The sequence below is a fragment of the Trifolium pratense genome, linkage group LG1 (assembly GCF_020283565.1).
Source record: "Trifolium pratense cultivar HEN17-A07 linkage group LG1, ARS_RC_1.1, whole genome shotgun sequence".
In the NCBI taxonomy this organism is placed as follows: Eukaryota; Viridiplantae; Streptophyta; class Magnoliopsida; order Fabales; family Fabaceae; genus Trifolium; species Trifolium pratense.
Window position 1 is genome coordinate 4,787,755 of NC_060059.1, and position 23,617 is coordinate 4,811,371.

A 23,617-nucleotide genomic window follows, 5' to 3' on the forward strand; every position below is an offset into this window, starting at 1 on the left:
TGACTGTCTCATCTAAAACATGTGGTTGAGATTTAAAACAATGGAAAAATTGTGTGCTAGAGCATGAAATCTTTTTGTATGATAGATTATTGGTGGATAATATATAATTATATTTTTTCTGATAGTTATTATAAGTAAAATTAATTTTTTTATACTATATTAAAAAATTGATGTATTTATTTTATATTACAAATTAAACACATTAACCTTTTTAATGTAGTAAAAATGTCAAATTTACTTATAATAATGGCAAAAGAGAGCATATATCAACACTCTCTAAACTTTCCTTAACTCCAGTTTGAGTGTCCACTCCAACTCGCCTAAAATTGTTTCGATAAGAAAAAATGAGACAACTCATTATAGTTGAACAAGACAACATAATTATAGGTTAGTTAAAAATAAAATTTGTTTAGAAAGACCATAATTCAAATTATGACTAAAATAATTCTTAATCAAATTTTATTTAGCACCTCTCAGCTGAACTAAAAAAATATAGCATGAGTGTAGGTTTTAATTCACTTTACCATATTCTCTTAGGTTCTTTCATATTTTGCATGACTACAAACTTCGTTGAAATTCAATACCTTCTATGAATAACATGATTCATAATTTGGGTATTTGAAATATTTCAAAACCAGTTACAACACATTAACATGAACTTTGACTTTAGAATTATGCAAATGCAAATGTAAATTGCATACTAAGAAAAACAAAATTATAAATAAATAGATATATAGTTACAGTATAAATAAGCTATAAGGTATCAGCCATATAGCAGTGTTTATGTATGTGCCTTGAAGCACTACCTAGGGTGCACCTGAGTGATTGATGCATCATCAACAGAAACTGGTGCTGATAATTGGCTTGTATTTGTAGACATTTCTGAATTCTCAAAATCTATTCTTGAAATGCTTTGATCAGTTTTGCTATTAAAATAACCTGCTGGTCTTTGAGGTGCCTCAAGAGTTATAGAATGGCTACTTAGCAATAGAACTATTGTCTGCATAGATGGCCTTTGATTTGGATCTTCTTGAATACAACATAACCCAACATGGATGCATCTTGTTACTTCAACACTTGAGTATGAATCTCTTAATGTCATGTCTAGTAACTCCAATGGTGTCCCTTCATTCCATTTTTTCCAAGCCTATAATCAATAGTATATTTTATTAAGCTAAAAAAATCACCAAGTGTGTGTGAGTTTCACGGTTAGATTCTTTGAAACCGAAAGATAATAATCGAGAAATAAGAAATTTTGAATGTCTCAAATTTTCATGTCATTTATTAATTGATGCTAAAATATGTTGAGTTGGATCAAATTAACTCACATAGCTCAGGAGGTCCTCGGCATAGCCTGATTCACGGAAGGATGTGATCTTCTTTCCGGTAATTATTTCGAGAACAAGGACACCAAAGCTATACACATCTGTTTTAATAGAAAACTCTCCATGCATTGCATACTCTGGAGACATGTAACCTCTGTAAATATAATAATACGTAACCATTAATTATGAGAAGCAATAAAAATAAAATAAAAAGACGTATGCTCATATACATGTAGGAATTCTATTGCTTTCAATCAAAATATTAAATTTTACTTGTAAATTACACCTTTTTTCTGAACAAAATTAAGAATAAGAATGGTGGTGGTGGACATTCAAACTAAGTAAATAGTGTGAGGAAATGAAGCTTACAGTGTTCCGACAACTCTCCTTGTGATTCCTCGGGTTTGATCAACACCGAAAATTCTTGCCATTCCAAAATCTGAAATTTTAGGATTTAAATACTCATCTAATAATATATTACTAGCTTTAAGGTCACGATGTATGATTCTAAGTCGTGAATCTTCATGAAGATAAAGCATTCCTCATGCAATTCCTTCTATTATCTTGTATCGTCTTGGCCAATTAATCTACTGTGCTTTTTCAGGATCTGTGAATTATCAATAAAATAAAAGCAACTTAAATTTAAGAAACATTTTTTTCTAACATGTTTGGCTTTTTGTTGGGAAGGTTCTGGTAACTTATGCCTAAAGGTATCGCTCAGAACCTTCTCAACTGACAATCAAACATGTTATAAATTATAATACATACTTCAATGAATTTAATCAACAATGTCACCAAACATATTTTGATGCACACACCAAATAGAAAATAGTCTAGACTTTTGTTGGGCATGAATTCATAAATGAGCATTTGTTCTTCACCATCCAAGCAAAAACCAAGAATCCTAACAAGATTTCTGTGTTGTAGTTTAGCTACCAAAACCACCTCATTCTTGAATTCTTCTGTGCCTTGACTAGAACCTCTTGATAGTCTCTTCACAGCAATCTCTTGTCCATTAAATAGCTTACCCTAAAAGAAGCTCCGAAGTCAAAACTCCAAACTAGTACTCCCTCAGATCTTAAATATAAGCAAAAAAGTATATGTATTTGGTCCAAATTTAGATCAAATACATGTGTTACATACAAGCCTACAATACCTTGTAAACCTCGCCAAATCCTCCTTTCCCCAATTTATTATCTTCACAGAAGTTGTTTGTGGCCGCTTCGATAGTATCAAAATCAAATTGCAAGAATTCTACTATGGAGATTTCAACTGCAGAAAAAAAAAACACCGAGTAAAGTAAATCCTCTAAAATATTTAAAAAAGAGAACATTATTTTTGAGTAAAAAAGGAACTAATTAGAAGTAACAAAATAAAGTTAATTTTCAAACCATACCACTTTCTTGAGGCACTGAATCGAATTTTCTTCTTTTCCTTTCAGATATGATCCAACAGACAAACAATGTAAGCAGCAAAGTAACCACAATAGGAGCTACAATTGCAACGATTATCACTACCGAGTTCCGGGATTTTTTTCCTGCATATATTGAATTAACTTAAACTTAACCACCAGCTAATCATAATTTTTATATGAATCATCAAGTTTACATTGAAAATAGTTAAGGTCTAAAAAAAGTTTATAGATAGTGACGGTGCTCATCTGACAAGTCGATTTTGTAAAGATGGATGAGGCAAATATAAAAATCTAATACAGTGCCAAAATTTAAGGTACCTTGTGGATTCGGCCTGGGTTCATCTGGAGCAGGCACATTCAACTCATGATAAAACGGATAAAACTCATACCTAATATTACAACTCGGAATAAGCACTCTTCCACCTTGTTTTCCATTACAGCAAGATGGTAATTGATTAGTTGCTATTTTAAGGCATTTTTCGCAGCCTGACCCTGACAAATCCGGTGTACACTGTGCAAGTGTATACAAAGTTTGAAAGCTAGAAAAATTTGCTTCTTTGGTTCCAAACTTCTTGTCACCTCCACCATTCACAGCCTCTACAGTCGCGGCGTTCATTGTATCTGCTAAAAGTTGCATGAACCGGTTCTGCTCCATCACAGTACCAGTGTTCATGAGATCAAGCACAGGAACTTCTGCAGCTACGTTTAAGAATGAAACGTTTGAGTAACGTATCATGCATTCAGCTAACCAAATAACTGATTCTTTTGATTGAGGACAGTCTTGAAGGATTTGTGTGGATGCTGTGGAAACACAGTCTTTGCATTCATTTTGTGTGCGATCTCCACGGCAGAGAAAGGCTCCGTATACGGTGTTTCCAGGGTTGTTTTCGCCAACAGTAGTGTAGTAAAAGCCATTTTTGTTGGTGGAATTTGATGAAAGAATAGAAAGAAGTTTGTTGAGGTTTGTTTGGTAGGTTGCGTTTGGAGAAAAAGTGTTCTTGTTTGGACAGTAATATTGAACAAAAGATTGGTCTGTAGCTGCTTGAGATGTTTTTGGGGTTATAATTAATGAGAAGCAAAGGAAAACATATGCAGTGGTGAAGATTTTCAAGTGCTGCTGCATTTGTTTTAGATGGACCATGTTTTTTGCTCTGGGTGTTAATTAACTTACATAGTTCTCTAATATTCTTTGATTTTCCTTGTTTATAAATCTATTATTGCGTCTCAATTGGTGCGAGTGTAAGTCATTGAATGGGTGGACCATGCGGTGTACTGTATAGTAAGTACTGGCTATGTTAAATAATAGCAAACAACTACCTCAAAATACTAGGATGATGTTGGAGTTGAATTAGTAAATGACTCTTTCCTCCTCTTAAGAGTTGAGGCAAAAGTCTTTGTGGTGACTGTGTTAAAAGGACATGTTGGGATACAAATCTGTTTTTTTAGCAACATTACTTTTGTTTGTGTTGAGAAAATATCCCTCATTTCTAGTTATTGTTATCTTGAATTAAAAAAATAAAATGCAAATGAGCGCCTTTAGTGCATTAGTTAAGAAAATAAATATAGAAATTTTGTTGGAAAATTGTGTAGTGATTTCTTTAACTAGGAGGAAAAATGACTATTGAACTCTTCCTTTTCCTGCTAACATTTTTCCAAACGTGATTTTTGGCTCATACATTTTTCCACACCTTGTTAACAATGAATCTTCCTCGTAGAAAGACTCCTCTACTGCCCTGCTATCTCCTCTAAGTCATTATTGAATGAGGCCACGTTCACACATCACACATCCTCGACCCTTCATGATTGAATTGACTAACTTAAGATTGGAAGGTCCTTCAAGGCAACAAATTTATTGGTTCCAAGGTTGAAAATACATACCAATAGGAAAATAAGGCTATATAATATTAAATCGAAAAAGAAAAAAAAGAAAAAAAAAGGCTATGAAATATTAAAATCAAATAAATATAGTATCTGATGTTGACGAATGAATGCTCAGTTGCAAAAGATGGTAGACAACATCCAAATATCCAATGCTCGGGTGGCTGTAGATTTTAACATAGCACAAAAAAAATTCTCTATAAACATTCCAATGCCTTTTATATTATCAGCAAATATCCAAAAGTGCAAGCCTTACAATATTGAACATGTCATCAACTCTGCAATTAAGATTTAAATTGTGTGTGTGTGTACACACACACAATGAAAGTGCTAAGTTAACTAATTAACAGTCACCAATTGCAATTAACAATATGAAGCCAAAACCTGATGTTAAACTCAATCCTCCTTGCTACTCAAAAAAAGCTCAATCCTCCTTTCCCCTGTGAATGTCAACCAGATAGCTATTTAAACGCTTGCCAAATGTCTTCGTAGAGAATGACTCAACAACATGCCTCCTAGCTTCTCTGCCCATTTCTTCTGCTCTCTGGGGATCATCTATCAAGTTAGCCATTGCTGAGGAAAACTCTTGTGGTGTAGGATCGCAAAGGAAGCCTGTTACACCATTCTTGATTGACTCCACAGGACCACCACTATTACATGCAATTACAGGTTTATAAGCTGCCATTGCCTCCAAAGGAACAATGCCAAAGTGCTCATTCTGTATCAAATATCATATACAAATATTCTGCATTAAACTTCTATCAATCTATCACAATCATATTTAACATGGTTTCAAATACCTCTGGCGTATAAAGGACACACAGGCATTCTGAAAGAAGAACATTTCTTTCATCTGTAGAGCAAGAAGTGATGAATTTTATTTTATCAGAGACCCCTTCCTTTTCAGCTAAATCTTTAAGCTCATCTAGGTACTCCACATTCTCCTTCAACCGCTTATCAAAGCCACCTGGAAAAATTTACAACAATATACTTTGTTCTCTCAAATTGCACACGTACATAAATGCTTCAAAATGAAATAAATGAGAAAAGTATCGGTGACTCATGCATAGGAGTGAGCCATTCTGCGAGAAAAATAGTACATTTATTTATAAATAAATGCAGAATGTCAGAAGAAAGACCTTCATATATAACTAACCTAACACACCAAGCTGATATAAAACAATAAATTTAATGGTCTCTACAGTTTTACAAGCACAGACAAATCTTCATTACAAAAGACGGTCTTATTTACTAGTGGCACAAAACAAGTTAACTAAATCATAGAGAAGATTTTGCAAAACATCAAAGTTACTTGAAATGATAAGAAGAGAATAGAAGAATTATGAACCTTAACTAACTACCAACCATTACTTGAAATGATAGGAAGAGGATATAAGAATTATGAAGCTTAACTAAGTAAACTAACTACAAACCAATATAACTTCTGTTTAAATTAATAGATTATATCTTTAAGACACCAATGAATAAAATTCGGTCTGAGGCACAAACATCAACATAGATACTCCCATGATAATTTATAATGCGGCTATAGTTTCACCAGAATATCTATCAATTGATCAGAAATACAGAGTCATAAGCAAAACATGCTCACCCGCAACAGTCAAAGAAGCATTTGTAATATCTTGCTGCTTAAGAACTCTGTTGGGCGAGTAAAGCATAGCAAAAGCTGAAATTGCTAATTGTATGTTCTTCTTCCTTTCAAAACGGTTAATGGAAAGAAAATTTGGCCTACAACAGAAGCAACAACACAAAACTGTAATTCTATAAAAAAAATATATTACAAAAATGGTTATAAGAATAAGCTACATGCTAGTCATTTACTTAGAGGAAGTGGGTTCATTGAATTGATCCACATTGACTGCTGGGTAGAGGACAGCTGGTCGAATTCCTTTAGCATTTAGATGCTTGAAAGTATTTGCAAAAGTAGATGCAGTGAAGTTGCTGTTAACAAGTATCAAATCGGCCATTCCTGAAATTGGCAGTTTAAAAAGATGTGTGATTCAGTATATATATGAGAAGATAAGTTCAGAGGTTAAAAGAAAAATAGAACAGGGATACAGAGTCAAACCAGTTGTTATTTCTTCTGCATAGTCTATGGGTTTCCTATACATCCTCCTGAGGAGAGTTGAATGTTGAGCCAGTAACAAGTCTGGAAAATGACAGTAGAATACAACCTACCAAAAAAATGAACTAACTGAGATAAATTGAAGATATAAAACTTGAATACACATGCACACAACCATATTTTGCTACCTTAGTTGACCTTTTAAGTTTCAAGATGGGGATAACCACAGAGACCTGGTCTACCAGTATTACGTCAAATGAGGGCCAAAGAAAAAGAACACAGAAAGCAACAAATAGGCACCGAAGGTATGCACACAATGCATGGAGACGGTAGAATATATAACGGGGAAGAAAGGAACCATAGACAGTAACTGGAAAGATACCTGAAACATAACAAATCAAACTATATTTTAATGGCAATGTAATTTCTCAGTTAAAAAAAATGTGACACATGAATATTCACACAGACGGAGATAGACTCACCAGCAATGGTTTCCTCAAAGCATCTATTTTTATCATGATGAGCAGTAAAAATATGAACTTTATGACCACGAGATGCAAGTTCAACAGCTGCATCCACAACTAATCGTTCAGCTCCGCCTACAAAAGAATTACAAGCTCATGCGAATCAACTATTGGTATTTGGTACTTCAAATAATATAGAGAAGAACATTGTAATATACTGTTTTATTTAATCAATTTAAAAAACATAAATTATTGATTTTTGTTTGAATGGAATAGAAAACAATTGGGGACACAAGTTATTACCTATGCCAAGATCTGGGTGAATTATAGCAATGTTCATCTTTGAGTTTGTTCCCTCAGCCATACTGAGTAAAAGTTGGAATTACAAGCTATAAATGACAGTTGCAGAAATTCACCTGAGGATGTCTGCAACTATAGAATGGTGGCACTGGCATCAGACTTGTGTCAACACAAAATTCAAAAAATAATTAAAAACATACTCCAAAGCAGCAAATACTCAAAAAATTAAGGGTTACCATACATCATACAAACCTATCTAAATTGAGCCATGTTGCCATTTAGGTTCACTTAGTAATGAATTACAAAGTTGAAAATGGACTAGTGATAGAATAAACATACTCCAAAGCAAGCAAATACTCAATTACATAAGAGCTGAAATAAAACCATTCACAATTGGTATCTATCATCATCATTATCATTACCTAAAGTAATACCTAATACATTTGAGAAATCAAAATCTGCTTGGAAATCAGTTATGCATAATTTTTTTAGTTCAACTATCTGCTACATAGAAAGGCTTCATAAATTATAATTTCAAATATCTGCAGAATTTACAATCAGCGTTACAATTTACATGAGTTTTCAACTTTTTTGAACAGTCATGAGTTTTCAACTTATGCCAGCTTTGGCGATTAAATTATTTTTCTGGCTATGTTTCGAATAGCGGAGTCGTGTTGCGACGCAAATCTTGATGGAATCGCGTCCTCGCGAGCTAGCGGAGAGGGGGAGAGGAAAATATGAACAGAAAAGGGAATACCTGGAGGGATTTTCTCAGGCGGACGACGAGCAGCTCCGCCTGCGTTTGCCAGGAAGTTGAGATGAGTGAGACTTTAACTTGTTTACGACGAGCAGCTAATCCAGAAAATCATCAAAACCAAATCCTTTCTTCGTTGTTGGAGTTTTAACGATGGTGAAGAGAAATTTTTTAGTTTAAGGGTCTGTTTGGTTTGGCGGTGGAAAGCTCGAAACGTGATTCTAACGCCTCGAAACGCGATTTCGTCATTTTTCGGACTGTTTGGATAAAATTGAAACGCAATTCTGTAGCCGTGATTTTGAAGGCAAACGCGAGTTTTTCTGAAGCCACTATTCCTAGCTTCTGCGTTGAAGTGAATCGATTTTAGAATTTATCGGTGCGTGGCATATTTATTTTTCTTCATCTTCCTCTATTTCCCTCTACAGTTATGTTGTTGCTAGTTTTCTGGTTTTGTTTTTCTTCTGGTACGGCGGCTACTTTGTTTAGGTTGAAGAAGAAGAAAACAATTGGGCTATTGACCCGGCCAATTTGTCTGTTTTTTAAGCCCGTTTGAGTGTTTTTGTTTAGCTATTACCCTTTTTTTTTGTTAAAAAAGTTTCTTTTCTCCATGTTTTTTTAACTGTTACTGTTATTTTATTTTTAAAAAACTTGCTTTTTTTGACAGATTTTAAAAAACTTGCTGGAAACAATGTTTATTCACACCCATTTTGGTAATTACACATTCAAAATCAATTTTAGTTAATAGTATTTATTTGTTAATCAAATTTTTTATTAAAAAATATACACAGGATTATTATTTGTGACGGATACATAAAAAATTGGATAATATATCATTGATAATTATAATCAAATTTATTCATTTAATAAGTTTTACAAAAAATAGCACAATAGTTTTACTTACATTTTAACAACATAACAAATTTTTAAATATTTTATTTTAAATAATTTTTTTACTATAATATAATGACAAACTTAAATATAGTATAAAAGTCAATGACCCATGCGAATGCACGGGTCTTTAAACTAGTTTTTTTGAAGCAGGGTCTTTAAACAAGTTACAATAATCAAGTTTTTTTTTTACAAGACTTTAATAAGTTGCTCTATATTTTATTTTATTTTTTATGAGAAGTTGCTCTATATTTTATGTGTTTTTCACACAAATGTTTTTTTTTTTTTAATTTTTTATCTTCATACAAATTTATTAAAACATTATGTATCAAATTTATTTATTAAATTTTTAAATACAATTTTTTTTCCGACTATTTTTAAATACAATTAAAACCTATACCTTATACATTTATATAGGTTAAAGACCCTTTTGGTAATTTACACATTTACAAAGTAATTTTGATTCAAATTATCCAAACAACATAAAATATTGAGAATCACTTTTAGTTAATCTATCCAAACATAAATCAATTCAGCTCAACTCACTTTTAACTAAAATCAATTCTACCAAACTCAATTCTGTCAGAATCAATTCTTCCCGCCGCAAAACCAAACACATACTAAGCGCTTCAACGTTTGTAGGAAGATGCGTTTGTGAATAAGCGATTTGCAATTATGAATAAACCGGTCTTAAACCGGTTCAATAAAATGGTAAACCGGAATAGCTTTTCTTAAGATATATGGACCGGTTTGGTTTTCCATTAACTGGACTGGGTTTTTTAAATTGGGAACAAGTTTGGTTAAAGTTAACTAAATTTTTATGTGGAGGTTAGCGAAGAACATCTTACCAACCAGAGGCAATCTCTTGAGAAGGCGAGTCCCTCTTGATCCTGTCTGCCCACTTTGCTTTAATGATCTGGAGAGCACGGAGCACCTTTTCCTTCATTGTCCTCTTATCAAACAAGTGTGGCTCGCTTCCCCGTTAGGGGTCAGACCCCCTCCCCATTCTGATTTGGTTCTCTGGCTGACACAATGGCTTAATTGTAAAGAGTCGTTCGCGATCCAACTTTTTTGTACGACACTTTGGAAGATCTGGTTCTTTAGGAATCAAACAATTTTCAAAAATTTGGATTTTGATCCAATTAGAGTCTCCTGTGCTGCCCAAAAATTTGTGTCTGAATTTTCTGTAAGCTCCACTCCTAGGGAGCAGTCGACTGGACAGCAGCCCCGCTGTGACTGGGTGGCTCCTCCACCAGATTTTTTCAAGTTAAATGTTGATGCCGGTTGTGGTTCGATGGGTCAAGTAAGCTGGGGACTGGTTATTAGGAACCATAATGCAGAAGTACTGTTTGCTGCTACAAAGAAGACTGAGTTTGTGGCTGAAGTTGTTGTTGCAGAAGCATTAGGACTGCGTTGGGGACTTCAAATAGCAAGGGATTTGAACCTCAGTAATATCATATTTGAAATGGATGCTTCATTGGTGGTGGACTGTTTCAAGGATCTCCTCTCTTTATCAAGTAATGATCACTTTATAGTTGATTGCAAAGAGTTGTTTTCTAGTTTAGTAAATTGTTCTATTTGTGTTGTTAGTCGTTCATGTAACTCTGCTGCTCATAGATTAGCCCAGGCAGCTAAAACAATTGGTTCACGTACATGGGTGGGGGATGCCTCAAACCCCATGGAGTGGCCTTCTTTCTTTATTGGTCTGTTTCCTTAATCAAGAAGTGTTGACTTTCAAAAAAAACTAAATTTTTTGTACACCCCTAGTTTTCTCTTCCAAAAATTTAAAATAAAATGTTTTCGTCACAAAGAAGGCAATAATTTTGTCTCTTGATTACTTATATGATATGATGATTAATAATTATTTTTGTCAAATAAGAAAGAGTATCAAGATTCGAACATCGATTCTTGCATATTGCATGCAATGTATGATGGTTAATAAGTGTTAGTGTAGTAGATTGACATAATGAGAGCTCTTTCTTCATTCTATGGGTGGTGGTGCATGACCGTTCTTAGTTGGTGGAGCGATTTGTCTAGTTAATTCCGTTAACGAACGAGAACTCAGCCTGCTAAATAGCTACATGGAGGTAACCCTCCATGGAAGTTTGAGGCAATAACAGGTTTGTGATGCCCTTAGATGTTCTGGGCTGCACGCGCGCAACACTGATGTATTCAACGAGTCTATAGCCATGGCTTCCAGGCCCAGCTAATCTTTGAAATTTCATTGTGATGGGGATAGATCATTGCAGTTGTTGATCTTCAATGAGGAATTCCTAGTAAGCGCGAGTCATCAGCTCGCGTTGACTACGCCCATGCCCTTTATACACACCGCCCGTCATAACTAAGTTATTCTTTTTTATATAGTAAAAGTAATAACAAAATTACAAAATAAATCAATTTTTTTATGTAGTCACTTGGTCACTTATATGGTGGCTACCAAACACATATGCAAAAGTTTCATTAGTGTATGGAAAGAAGTATTTGAATTCTCATTCTTCGTTAAAGATCTTTATGGTATGCAGTGTTTTCTTTAACACGTTATATGTTGGTAAAATTAACACATTATAATAAGCAATGTTATATTTATTTCTACATTGTCGCATTCTTAGCTTCTTTTTTCATTTCGCTGGATTTTCTTATCCCTGCACCCTTGTGTTTTTCCTTCACGTCTGATTGTGTTTATTAGATTTTCCCATGCATGTGTAAGTCGCATATTCACAATGCAACCCAAAAAAAATTGTTAGGTTTTTCTGTGCATATGTCCTTGCCCATTAACTACTTGCTAATCTACAATATTTGGCTGTTCAATACTTTTGTTGATGTAATTGACCGTTTTTTAAACTGCGGACAACAATATTTGAGCAGTGATAGCAGCTAGGGGTGTGCAAAAAATTTGGTTATCCTTAACCAAATTACTAACCAATCCATATCCAATTTTAGTTTGCAAAATTCATTTAAAAAAAAAACCACACCACTCCAATAAAAAAACACCAATTATAAACCATAACCACATTTTGTAATTTGGTTTGGAATTGGTTTGAAAATTTAGGCCCAATAGCTAATTCAGACCCAATCTTCAATTTTTTTAAATTCTTTATTATATAATAAAATAATTAATTAAAAGAGGGGTGGAGGACCGGTGGTCAACCGGTGGTCAATGCCGGACCACCGGCGGCCGGTGCGGCGGTGCTCCAGCCGGAACGGCGGCGAACGATGGTTTCTGGCGGACCTCCGGCGACTTTCACGGCGATTGGCGGTGGCGCTCCGGTGGCCGGGGGTGGTGCTCCGGCAGTCGGCCACCACCAACCACCCATACTATTTTAATATTATTTTATTTTAAAAATCAGATTTTTAATAATTATTTTAAAAATAATTAAAAAAATCAGTTTTTTTTAAAAATAATTAAAAAAATCAGTTTTTAATGTTTTTAGTTTTTCAAAATTTTAGTATTTTAATTTTTTTCCTATTTATTAGTTTTTTTTTGTATTTAAAAATCAGATTTTTTAATTTTAAAAATTACTCTTTTTTTAAATAATAAAAAATATTTTTAAAACAATATAAAAAATAAGTTTTCGGCTAAGTAAAAAATAATTTGAGTTTAAAAAAAATATTTTGTGGGTTGATTATAAACCAATTCAATCATAAAATTAATGAAAAATTATGTTTTTAAAATAATTAATAAATCTATTTTTTTTAATCAACTAATAAAAAAAATTAGTTTAAGTAAAAAACCTATTTAAAATTGGATCATGTGAATAACTTAAATTTTATTACAAACCGGTTATAAATTGGTTCGATCCGGTTAATAACCAAATCCAAATTAGTTTTAAAAAATAACCGGTTTGTTATTGAAATGGTTTTGGTTTAGAACCAAAACCATCAATTAGGTGTGGTGTGGTTTCCAAACCATGCACACCCCTAATAGCAGCAGCATGCCTTGGGGCGTATGACTATGATGAGTGTTTAATAAATTGAGTATTTGCTACAGTAATTTCCAACGGTTCAATGTCAGACGACAGGATTTAACGGAATGGCGCAAATTACCCAGCACTTTAACTTTTTGTAGACAATTATCTAATATAGTATATAATTGTCATATATACATTGGGGAAACAATTATCATGAGGAATAGAACCATCACAATATTTGCATAAGAAAAAACAATGTTCGTGAAGGTCGTATATTTACTATGATAATAATGATGCTAGAGACAGAAAGGGGCTTACACCGCATCAAAGAAAAAAAGAAAGAGAACATGCACTACTCTCTGGGGTAACCTATTTCTTAGTCAACCTGTATCGCATAGGAGACCCCCTTCCTGGTTCAACACAAGGAACAACATCTACAATCTGTACATCACAATTGGTTAGAGGTCAAGAATAGAATGGCTGCACATTACAGTCTATGGGGGTTGGCATTTGTAAGAGCTTTAACAAAGTAATTCCGGATCTCTGGTATTATACGCTGAATCAGAAGAGGGTGCCTGCAAACAATTGGTGCCATACACAATCAAAAAAGCTGAAGAACTAAACATGAGACCATTCTAAATATAATATGAATTAAGCATGGGACCATTCTAAATATCATATGATTTAAGCAATGAGACTGTTCTAAATAAACTGTTCTTTAAGCAACCTGCTGCAACTGAACCATTCAGCTATCGTAACAAAAATAAAAATCTATCTATAATAAAGTTTAACATCCCTTTGAATGAACTCTGTCTAAAGCAAGCAGAAGTAAGAACATAACATAATAAGTCACTAAGGAAGAAAAGGAAACAAGATGCCAACTATACATCAAGCACACGTCACAATATGTCCCTCCACACACAAAAAAAAACTAGGAAAAAAAGAAGAAAAAAACAGTACATGGTACTTCGCATTTCATTAAAATATCAAACCATTTATGTCAAGAACATGAGTCAACAAAACTAAAACAAACATGAAGACAGAACACTACAAAATAAGGTACCAAGTTATAATTTCAGTATAAATGTCCAACATAGGGTTGAGGGAATCAGATCAATACCCTGGCCTTGTGCTCAACTTATCAAAGTGCTCCAAAATAAAAAGAATGCATGTGTGCCTCAACGATATTGCATTGAAGGCTTCTGAAAGTTCATACATACTTGACACGTTCTCTAGTAATATATCCTGCAACAAGAACATCAAGCCAAGAGGCACCCATTTTACACACACAAAGATGTGTCTAGCAAGAGTTATTTTTGAGAAAGAGGAGTAAATATTATCCATGCAACCAATTTTCCTAAGCTCACCTGTGCAATTGTGTACTCACACAGTCTCTTCAGTCCTTCTAAAAGATATTGATCAGCTGCTCGAAGTAGGTCTTGAGAAATATCTGGAGTGACATCAACCGATCCAGTATATATAAATCTGTACAAAGATCAAATTAACAATAAGAAATGTTATCCACAAATTATTAGAAGCTTCCGCATTAAAACTTTTATACATGACTGCACAATTTATTATACCTCATCATCAACTCGAAAACTTCCCATCTAATATTTGGGATCTCTATGTCCCTTGCATCCTTCTCCTGTCATGCAAATGCAATAAAACACAATAGTACATCAGTGATATAAATCAATCACTTTCTGCTTTCAATTAAAATGCAATCTTTCACCATTCAACTCAACAACCAGGTTTCCAGTAAAAGTTGTCGGGGGGAGGGGGGGGGGGGGGGGGGGGGGTAGTGGGTGGGTGGGGGTTGAAAGAGGATGAAAACAAAAACATTTGATGAAATAATGTAGCTCAGTAAAAACAAGTAAAGTCAATAATGGATTTTTTCTTGTTTTGGACAACACTTTTTTTAATAAGTAATAAAAAAAACACTTCTTGGGCTCGGGAAGGGAAAGTATCATTCAGTGTTTGAGCTTTGAATACACTCACCCTATAACCACCATCAAACATTGCACGAAATGCATCTGAAGATGCAAGCAGACAAATTCTATGAGCATAAAATCGTTTGCCTGCAACAAAAAACAGAGATTAACCGGTTAATTGCATGTTTGTCAAACAAAAAAAACCGGTTAATTGCATGTCAACTGAAGCTACAATACCATATTCAAGAGAAGGTAACCATGCAACAATTTTAAGAATGAAATAATGTGGACAGAAGGGATCATCACCTTCAACCAAAAATGTAACATCGGACAATGTAGCATTGTTTACATACTGCTCTCCTAAGTAGACCTGCAAGAAGAATAGTCTATGATCATCGATAGTCCAGCTTTCAGAAAAAACCCACTCCATAATTACTTAGACTAGATAGATTGAAGAGGGAACCCAGCACCCAGATTCTTATGCAGGTGGACGGCATGGAAAACAGCAAGACAATGATAATAACTTCTGGTTATTAGACCATCAGATGCTCATTTTTAAATGAACGGTTTATTTTTAACTAGACACCACCACTCATATTAGCATCAACTTAAAATGTCAACACAACAGTCGACAAATAATGTAAATCCATTAAGAAGTCCTTGTATTGGCCACTCACTACTATACATGACATATGACACCAATATAAGAAAAACTAAAACATCAAAGCATTTTAAACAAATGGTAGGATTTATATATACAAAAAACCTCAGTCCTTAACTTCTTGATTGTGTGTTGAAAGATCATATCAGTGCAAAAAGGATTGATTTAAAAAAAAAAAGGATACAACATTTTCCTATGTCAAAATCAAAAGGAAAAAAACAAAACTATCGATTTCAAATAAATGAAGGCTGAAGCCGAATGACATCATAAAGAACACTTTTCTTTTCATATTTTATTAAATCTAAACAGAGAGATTGTGAGGATTGAGGACAATCCAACTGGATTTAAGCCTACCTGTGGTGTTGGAGAAGGAGGAGCAGCATCTATGGGAGACAGAGCCGAGGCTTTATTGGCCAACTTGCATAAAGCCACAGCACCGTCAAGTTGCTGCTTGGAGCTAGATGAGCTAAGTAGCCCGATAAGCAACTCAAGACCTGCATGAACAGATGCTTAAATTTGAAACAGAACAAGCACAAAAAGGGATTTATACAACATGAAACAACAATAATCAAACCCGTGACAGTATTTTACTAAGAAGATGCATTTACCATGGTGTTCAATAAAAATTCTTCTTTGATCATCTGCACAACAAAGATGCGCAAGAACCAAAGCAATTCGCCTTTGAAAACCCCTTTCAGAAACTCGCATGAGATATAACAGATGGTTCAGCACCTATAAGAAGAAATTGATAGATTAAAAGTTTGAACACAATAACATATAAAACTGATAATTGATATATACTAGTTGCACTTTCATCATTTCCCATGCTAGTTACAACAAAATGCAGAAAGTAATATTAGTATGATGTCATACACGACTGTGAATCTTCTCCTCTAATCTTTTCAATGTCTTGGCAACACAATCTTTAGTTGCCTGCAATAGAAACCATATCCATTAGGTCAATATACGTCCAAGAAGAATCTATTTTCCTCTGTTTGATCCCTAATGTTGAATTATTATTTGCATGCAATCATGAAATATTTTAAATCCCTTTTATACAGGAATCCAAGGATAAAAGCAGAAACCCTGAAATCAGCTAAAAAAGGTATGAACGAGAAAACTTACTTGAACAATAAACTCCCCTTCCTGTAGTCTCTGAACTCCACCTACCCTAATGAAATCAGATACATTATCCTGTAGGGAAAAATAAAACAAAAAAGGGAATAGTTATTAGCTATGTATTGAAGAAACCACTGTATAAATTAAAGAGGGGAGATGTAAATAATTGGATTCAAGTGGGATGGTTGAAATGGAGGAGGTCACCAGGACTTCACGTGATAAAAAGATATCCCCCATGTAAAAGTGAAAATTTTATCATACAACTATACGACTGACGATGTTGTATGATATAGATTGTTGGGCGGAAAAATGCCAAGGCGGGAATAAACTCCACATTTCAGGGATGAGAATGTCGCATTGGATGGAAATACTAGACAAGAGGATTGGGAATGATAACATTAAAGAGAGAAACGGGGTAGCACCTATTCGAATAAAAGATAAACTTAGGAGTTTTAGAAATGTGTGGAGGTCTTTCAGATTCAGCAGAGAGGAGAGTAGACATGGAGAATAGCTCAATCACTAGAGGCAGAGAGACGCCAAGAAAAACTTTGGGCAAAACATTTAAGAAAGATTTAGAGGTCAATGATTTGACTATCAACATGATTTGGTTGTTATTATATTGTTGTTATTATATTGTGACATCATTTGATCCATGTAGCCGATCCAACCTGGTGGGACAAGGCTTGGTTGTTGTTGTACGACTATGTCCACTTCAATCGAATCTCAGTTATATCATACCTCATTCTCTGCAAGGCCATAAAGAGCAAAAGCAGCATTATGTTGCAAAGACCCATTTTTTGAGTCAAGAAGCTTGAGCAGTGGAACCAAGCCACCATTGTGTGCAATACCAGCTTGGTTATGTGTGTCCTGAAATTGGAGGGGGAAAAAGTTATCAATCACCAAAGGGAATGTTTATATGTTAACAAGAAATCGACATATAAATGGAAACATTATATAGCACTTGTATATAAAATGTTGTGATATATTAGTATGATGAGTTATGTTCTTAGGTATGAACCCCTGGATCCATCGACTAACAGGAAGATGGAGATGTATAAGATGTGTTGCAAATCCAAAAAAACTATTACAGAAGGGGAGAAAACACTAATATGTTTCCATGAATCTAATGGCGAATTACATTCCCAACTTACAAAATTGAATTATAAACAAGGAATAGAAAAGAAAAAAACAATAACCTGGGCCAATCTCCCTAATGCAAAGGCAGACATTTCTCTGAGCTGTACATCAGGAGACGAAAGCATCTCTATCAAAGGCCGGACAGCGCCTCTCTGTACAATGTGAACCTAAACAAACCAAGTGGAACAGATGATAAGAACTGCGAGCAAAGAGATATAACATATGATACACCATCACAGAAGTAGCACCTATATAATCAATTATTCTACAACCAATTGAGTCTTTATTTTAGTAAAATGTAAATAATACAAAACAAACCAAACTTGGAATTCTAGCCCCCACCTAAAGTTCAGATGTTTTATTCAAACAAAAAAAGTCTAGCTGTTGATTCTATCCTTTCCATCTCTCTTAACTACTCAAGAAACAGACAAAAACGTGGAGTAAGGGATTCCTCCCAGCTTAACTCTCTCATTTCCCCTTCAGTACAAATAAAAAATATACAATATAAGGAAGCGGACCAAGCTTAAAAGTTTGACTCGGAGTTATTGAAAAATTACTACCAACTAAAGTTTTTATGCTCACCTTACAGTCTGAATCCGTTGCTGCGAACTGTCCAAGTAACAACGCTGCTTCCCTCTGACTTTCAGAGCAGCGGGAGCTATTAAAAGAAACATTATTAGAATGCAGTAATTGAAACATGCCTATTTAATTATATATCACAGAAACCATAGCCAAGAAAGTAAAAAATTGGGCATGTAATAATTAAATCCAAAACAAATTCATGATACAGAGTGAGGGAAGGAGAATTGCAGTAGAGTGGGCACTGCAATATTAGAATCCAGAGCTGATAATATACCTAAGTAATCCAATAACTGGTTGTAAAGCACCAGCAAAAAGAACCTCTTTTTTTATATTAGGAGAAGAGTGAACTAGATTTCCGATCACACCCACCTGTAATACAATCCAAATCATTGCATGTTGAGAGAGATGTACAAAGACAGCTCAAAATTATTGCAAAATCTAAAATGTATAATTAAAATTGCCTTATCCATACCGCTTCATAATGAATAGCAGCATCCTCAGAACGCAGCATTAGAATCAGAGTCGGAAGAGCATTGCATTCAACAATCTGGCAAGTAATGATGTTAACTTATTGTATCATATTTGAAATTCAACTTCAACAATAACCACCACCTACCTGATTTTTATTTTCGTCATTTTTAAAAGCTAGGGTTCTCAACGCACCGGCAGCTGCTCTTTGCACCTTTGTATCAGAAAATTCAAGTAAATGCACAAGTGGTGGAATTCCACCTTCCATCCTACACAGTAAGTCCATATAATATTAAGAACAAAAAATCCAAATTAAGTCTAATATATATGGTATGCATGAAGAGGCAAACCTGACATGGGTTTTAATGTTGCTATTCTCATGTGCCAGATTAGTAACAGCATCTGCAGCCCTACGAATGAGACTATTAATGGCACGAGAAGTTAGGCCATTTGTATGCCTCTTTAAAAGATCCACAAGGTGTGTTAAGGCACCATTGTCAACAATTAGCTGCTGATGTTCTGGCTGTAGAAAGCATTTCAAATAAGATAGTAGTCGAGCAATAATATATTTTTTTTAAAATGAAGAAATTTGTCCAAAAGAAAAGTACAACTAAAAGTTAAATCGAAAATATATATGATATATACCATATATATAATCAAAAGTATGGTGAAAAGTGATACGGTCTTCGTCATGGAAGATGTTGGCTCATAATTTACAAATGAAATTACATGCTACTCTATTCACATCTCATAACCAAAGCTAAAACCAATCCTGTAATTGGCATAACAGGAGACTGACTTGAAATGCTGGCTCTTTGTTAGGACCAAGGGAGACAGCTCCCTTCTCCCAATCTATTATTTTAAACCTATGACAGACATTTTCTTTAATTAAATCTTTTAAGCGAATTTACTAATTCATAATTGGTTATCCAAAAAAATAAGTTGGTTTTTTCGCCGGGTTAAATGCTCAAGGATTTTTCTTTTAGCATTTCTAGTTTTTGTTCAGTGCATTAAGATTTTACTCTTAATTTGTGAGCATTTTAAAATTTAACGAGTTGATTTCATGTCGCTCCATCACCTTTTTTCTAATTCAACCGCCTATAACCTATAGTTTTTTACTCTGAAAGTGTTAATTAGGTACCACCTTTGCTAGTTAGCATCAGAAAAATATAAAAATGGGAAATTTAAGGGAGAGTAAGTGCCTTGTCCAGCATTGATACAAAACACTGCATTTCGACAAAGTCTGATTAATAAATGACCCATAGCAACCAGCAGGTGCTTGATGCAATCTGCCTTATGGAATTGATACACAAAGGCAAACCATATGCATTATTATTTTAAACTACGTTTCAAAAATTATTATTTTATACCATTAACAATATCCATATAAATTACATCAAACTAGCTTTAGGAAAAAAATTCCAAATATTAATCATTTTACTTCAAACTCTATTATAACCAAATCAATTTTATACAATTAATTTTTCATTTATGTTAACCCAATTACACAAATTACTGATCCCTCGTATCTGGAATGGGATAGGACAAAGCAATGCTACAGTCAAAACAGAATTAAGTACTGAAAGTACTGACAGTGGATGTTGATATAAAACATCAACATTTCCGTTCACCATCTTGAGAATACTACCACTACATTTTGAATGCTACTACTGTCTATTCACAAAAAGAACATTCAATATGAAACACTCAAAATTCCACCCAATTCATACAATACAGTATGTAGTATTTAAATAAAACAGAACAGTATGATATGATCTCCTTGGCTAAACTCTTATAACATACTAGAATTAAAATAAATGACTTTTAAATTTGTATCTCGTCGTGCTCTGAGTTTAAAATCCACAAGACAAAAAATGAAACCAATATGCTATGTTTCCTCCCGTTCTAATATGCCAACTTCTGTTCTGTTCTAAGTTTCTCATTTCTAACATGTCTACTGCAAATAGCTAATAATCACTTGTATCATTTAGCTGAAATACTGCGATAACAAAAATGGAATAACATTTAGAAGAAAATACACTATTACCACTCAACTCATTGAACTCGATAATTGAATTCAACATAAAGTAAGTCATCTATCAATTCATTTCGCAGAATCATACGAATTGTCACTAACTATATGCTTCAAAACGTGCGTTTGAGAAAAAACAAATTACCTTAACGGCAAGAAGTCCTAGCGCGAAAGCACTTCCTTTCTCAACCTCGTGCTCAAATGGCAATGGCTTAGGAACACAATCATTCACAGGAGGCGCTTGAAGATGCTTAATCAAAGCCGGAATTGCACCTCCTTCAACAATCACGTTCACCACTTCCTCTACAAACACAACCACAAATAGATTCAATTTCATGCGAGAGCATGCGAGAGCGATAAACAGTAACACAGTATAAGAAACAGAAAACCGCCACAGCAATTCAAGCGAGATCGGAGAGTCGGAGACATAGAATTACCATTCTTCGCGAGATCGGCGAGAGCATGAGTGGCGCGCTTAGCCGCTGCTCGATCGGCTTCATTCCACGTGAAAGTAGACTCGAGAATGTTCACCTGGTTGACTACTTCGGCGAGAAGTAAAGCACGTTCGTCGGCGGTTGGCGGCGGTGCCGAGATCTGTCGTTCCTCGGGAAAATTTTCGTCTAGCTTTCGTTTTTGCCCCTTCCTCTCAGAGAGGCAGTGACTTTGGTGTCTCTGAAACTCCATGAATGAGAGAAGAAGAGGCGGGTTGTTCACAGTGTGTTGTTGGCGCTCTGGTTAACAGAAAGGAGAGAGAAAAATCAGAGAAAATGGTGAGAAAATGGAAATTCAGATTTGAATGGATGACAGATGACAGGGGTATTTCGGGTAGTCTGTGTAAAATGTAAACCACCGTTATTAAACAACTAATAAAATGAAATAAAGAGAGAGATTGTGTTTTTTATGAGCAGAGATCCTTTCATTTCCCAAAAGAAATGGTGTTATCCATTACTATAGTAAATAAGTGATATAAATGTATGTCTTTTGAGAATTATTAACATTATTATTTAAGTGTTTATACACCAAAATTTTGTTAATTGCAATTTTCATTTATTTTAAGAAATGGAGAGGATCCTAACTCGTTTTTTATAGACTTTTTGGCCGCATTTGTGGCGAATTAAAATTGTTCACTTGGCAGGTCTTAGATTGAGTAGGAAGATTTCACCACTGACGGTTCGACTATTTAAGAAGTGAACGGCAATGTGACAGAAATTGAAGTACACACAATCAATAAATGCATAGTGAAGTTAAAATATGAATATTATATTAACACATTAGACGGAAAAATTACATCAATTTAAATATTTCATCCGAATCTTCCTGCTCTTGTGAAATTTTGCCCTCGTAATAGAGAATGAAGGTGACTCGACATCTTGGTCATTCTACCACCAACCATTTCACAGTCATATGTTAATACCAATTGTGTGACCCTGCGTGGAAGCTTGGTAGAGTCTGTTTCGACTAATCATATCATACCCAATTTGAACACAACTAGTCTCTCATCGATTAGCCAGCGAAGGACCATGCGACCATTTACACATGAACTAGAAAAAACTAAACAAACTAAGTAGATAAAAAGTAGAAAAACCTAAGTGTGAGCCTTATTCTGAAGGTTCCTATTTATAGCAATGCCAATTTTGGCCGTACCAATGGCCAATTAAAATTAGCCAATTGGCAGGCCTTTGACTGTTGCAGGAGCATTTGACCACTGACTGCTCCACTATTTAAGTAGCGGACAACACTGGCAAAATTACTCAAAAATTTATCATTCTTATAACGTCCGCTACTTAAGTAACACAAGGGTAAAACGAGAAACGCGTAGGGCGCGCGAGTAACTAATAGGGTGGTGGCAAAAGTTTTTTTTTTTTACAATAGGGATGGTGGGTTTTGAAAGGCCCATTCTGTTTACTTATTATGGCAAACCATAAGGTAGTCGCTAAATGCACCCCGTGTTTTATAAAACACCCTTAACATTATTTTAATCGGTTGTGTTACTAATTAGTGTCCATATACTCACGGACTTGGATCTTCTTAGAGAAAAAATTGAAAAGGATTCAAATCCGGCACTCAGTAACATGCACCATAGCAAACCATCTCCAACAATTTGAGGAGCATTTTCTTTCGGAGATCGCAAACAACTTTGAGATCCTTTATTTTTATTGATAGTATATAAATTTATATACAATGTTTCGTATATGTTGTGTTGTATTCAAGATTTTGCAAATAAAGGGAATGTCTCCTATCTAGCTCTTCAGTTCGGGCAAAGAGATGAATAACACTTGTTTGAAATCTTTTTTTTTTTTTTTGCGCATGAAATGTGTTGGGGAGTCTGGAGGAGATCAGAGAAAATAATGGTGCCAATGTTTTAGAATCACAAGAGAGGAAGACACTACATCTTCATCCAAAATCTTAAGGCATTAGGTTTATGTGTCGTCTCTCTCATATATCCAACATTTTTCTCATTCATAATTGATATGTGAGACTTAATCCCTCAATTAAACCCAACAACATTTCTCTAAGTGTGAGTTCTCACACCATATAGTTAATCCAATATTAGGATCCACTTTTGCTCTTCCACCAAGTCGAACCACGACTTTGACACCACCGTTGGATCATGAAAGAGTAATCGAAATATCATCCACATCAGATTTAAAAACAACAAGATGATGA

The 23,617-nt window shown here is 34.5% G+C and overlaps 3 protein-coding genes and 1 pseudogene across 6 annotated transcripts; 1 reads left to right on the top strand and 3 right to left on the bottom strand.

The window, feature by feature from the left end:
- Positions 1-508: 508 nt before the first annotated feature.
- Positions 509-4,038, bottom strand: LOC123882940 (annotated as a pseudogene).
- A 772-nt stretch (positions 4,039-4,810) lies between these two features.
- Positions 4,811-8,751, bottom strand: LOC123882947 (alpha-1,3/1,6-mannosyltransferase ALG2). 4 transcript variants are annotated; one of them, XM_045931619.1, is made up of 9 exons: positions 8,225-8,751; positions 7,471-7,599; positions 7,186-7,302; positions 6,892-7,085; positions 6,707-6,812; positions 6,460-6,607; positions 6,230-6,366; positions 5,418-5,584; positions 4,811-5,335 (listed from the first exon to the last, which is right to left on the bottom strand). In XM_045931619.1, the coding sequence occupies exons 2-9, from the start codon at positions 7,529-7,531 to the stop codon at positions 5,042-5,044; spliced, it is 1,224 nt and encodes a 407-aa protein (XP_045787575.1). In that variant the 5' UTR covers positions 7,532-7,599; positions 8,225-8,751; the 3' UTR covers positions 4,811-5,041. The 4 variants fall into 4 exon arrangements, with proteins under 4 accessions (XP_045787575.1, XP_045787555.1, XP_045787568.1 ...); XM_045931599.1 differs by having other exon boundaries at positions 7,471-7,615; positions 8,225-8,729; XM_045931612.1 differs by having other exon boundaries at positions 7,471-7,593; positions 8,225-8,687.
- A 1,178-nt stretch (positions 8,752-9,929) lies between these two features.
- Positions 9,930-10,826, top strand: LOC123912636. Its single transcript, XM_045963235.1, has one exon. It carries the CDS (start codon positions 9,930-9,932, stop codon positions 10,824-10,826), a length of 897 nt encoding a protein of 298 aa, XP_045819191.1.
- Positions 10,827-13,149: 2,323 nt separating this feature from the next.
- LOC123882961 (ARM REPEAT PROTEIN INTERACTING WITH ABF2-like) lies at positions 13,150-21,852 on the bottom strand. The gene is made up of 19 exons (XM_045931633.1): positions 21,388-21,852; positions 21,096-21,253; positions 19,269-19,441; positions 19,067-19,187; positions 18,923-18,997; positions 18,725-18,819; positions 18,451-18,526; positions 17,928-18,035; positions 17,470-17,598; positions 16,738-16,806; positions 16,486-16,545; positions 16,221-16,344; positions 15,967-16,106; positions 15,258-15,321; positions 15,019-15,098; positions 14,601-14,665; positions 14,385-14,502; positions 14,138-14,262; positions 13,150-13,592 (listed from the first exon to the last, which is right to left on the bottom strand). The coding sequence occupies exons 1-19, from the start codon at positions 21,632-21,634 to the stop codon at positions 13,505-13,507; spliced, it is 2,115 nt and encodes a 704-aa protein (XP_045787589.1). The 5' UTR covers positions 21,635-21,852; the 3' UTR covers positions 13,150-13,504.
- Between the last annotated feature and the right edge of the window lie 1,765 nt (positions 21,853-23,617).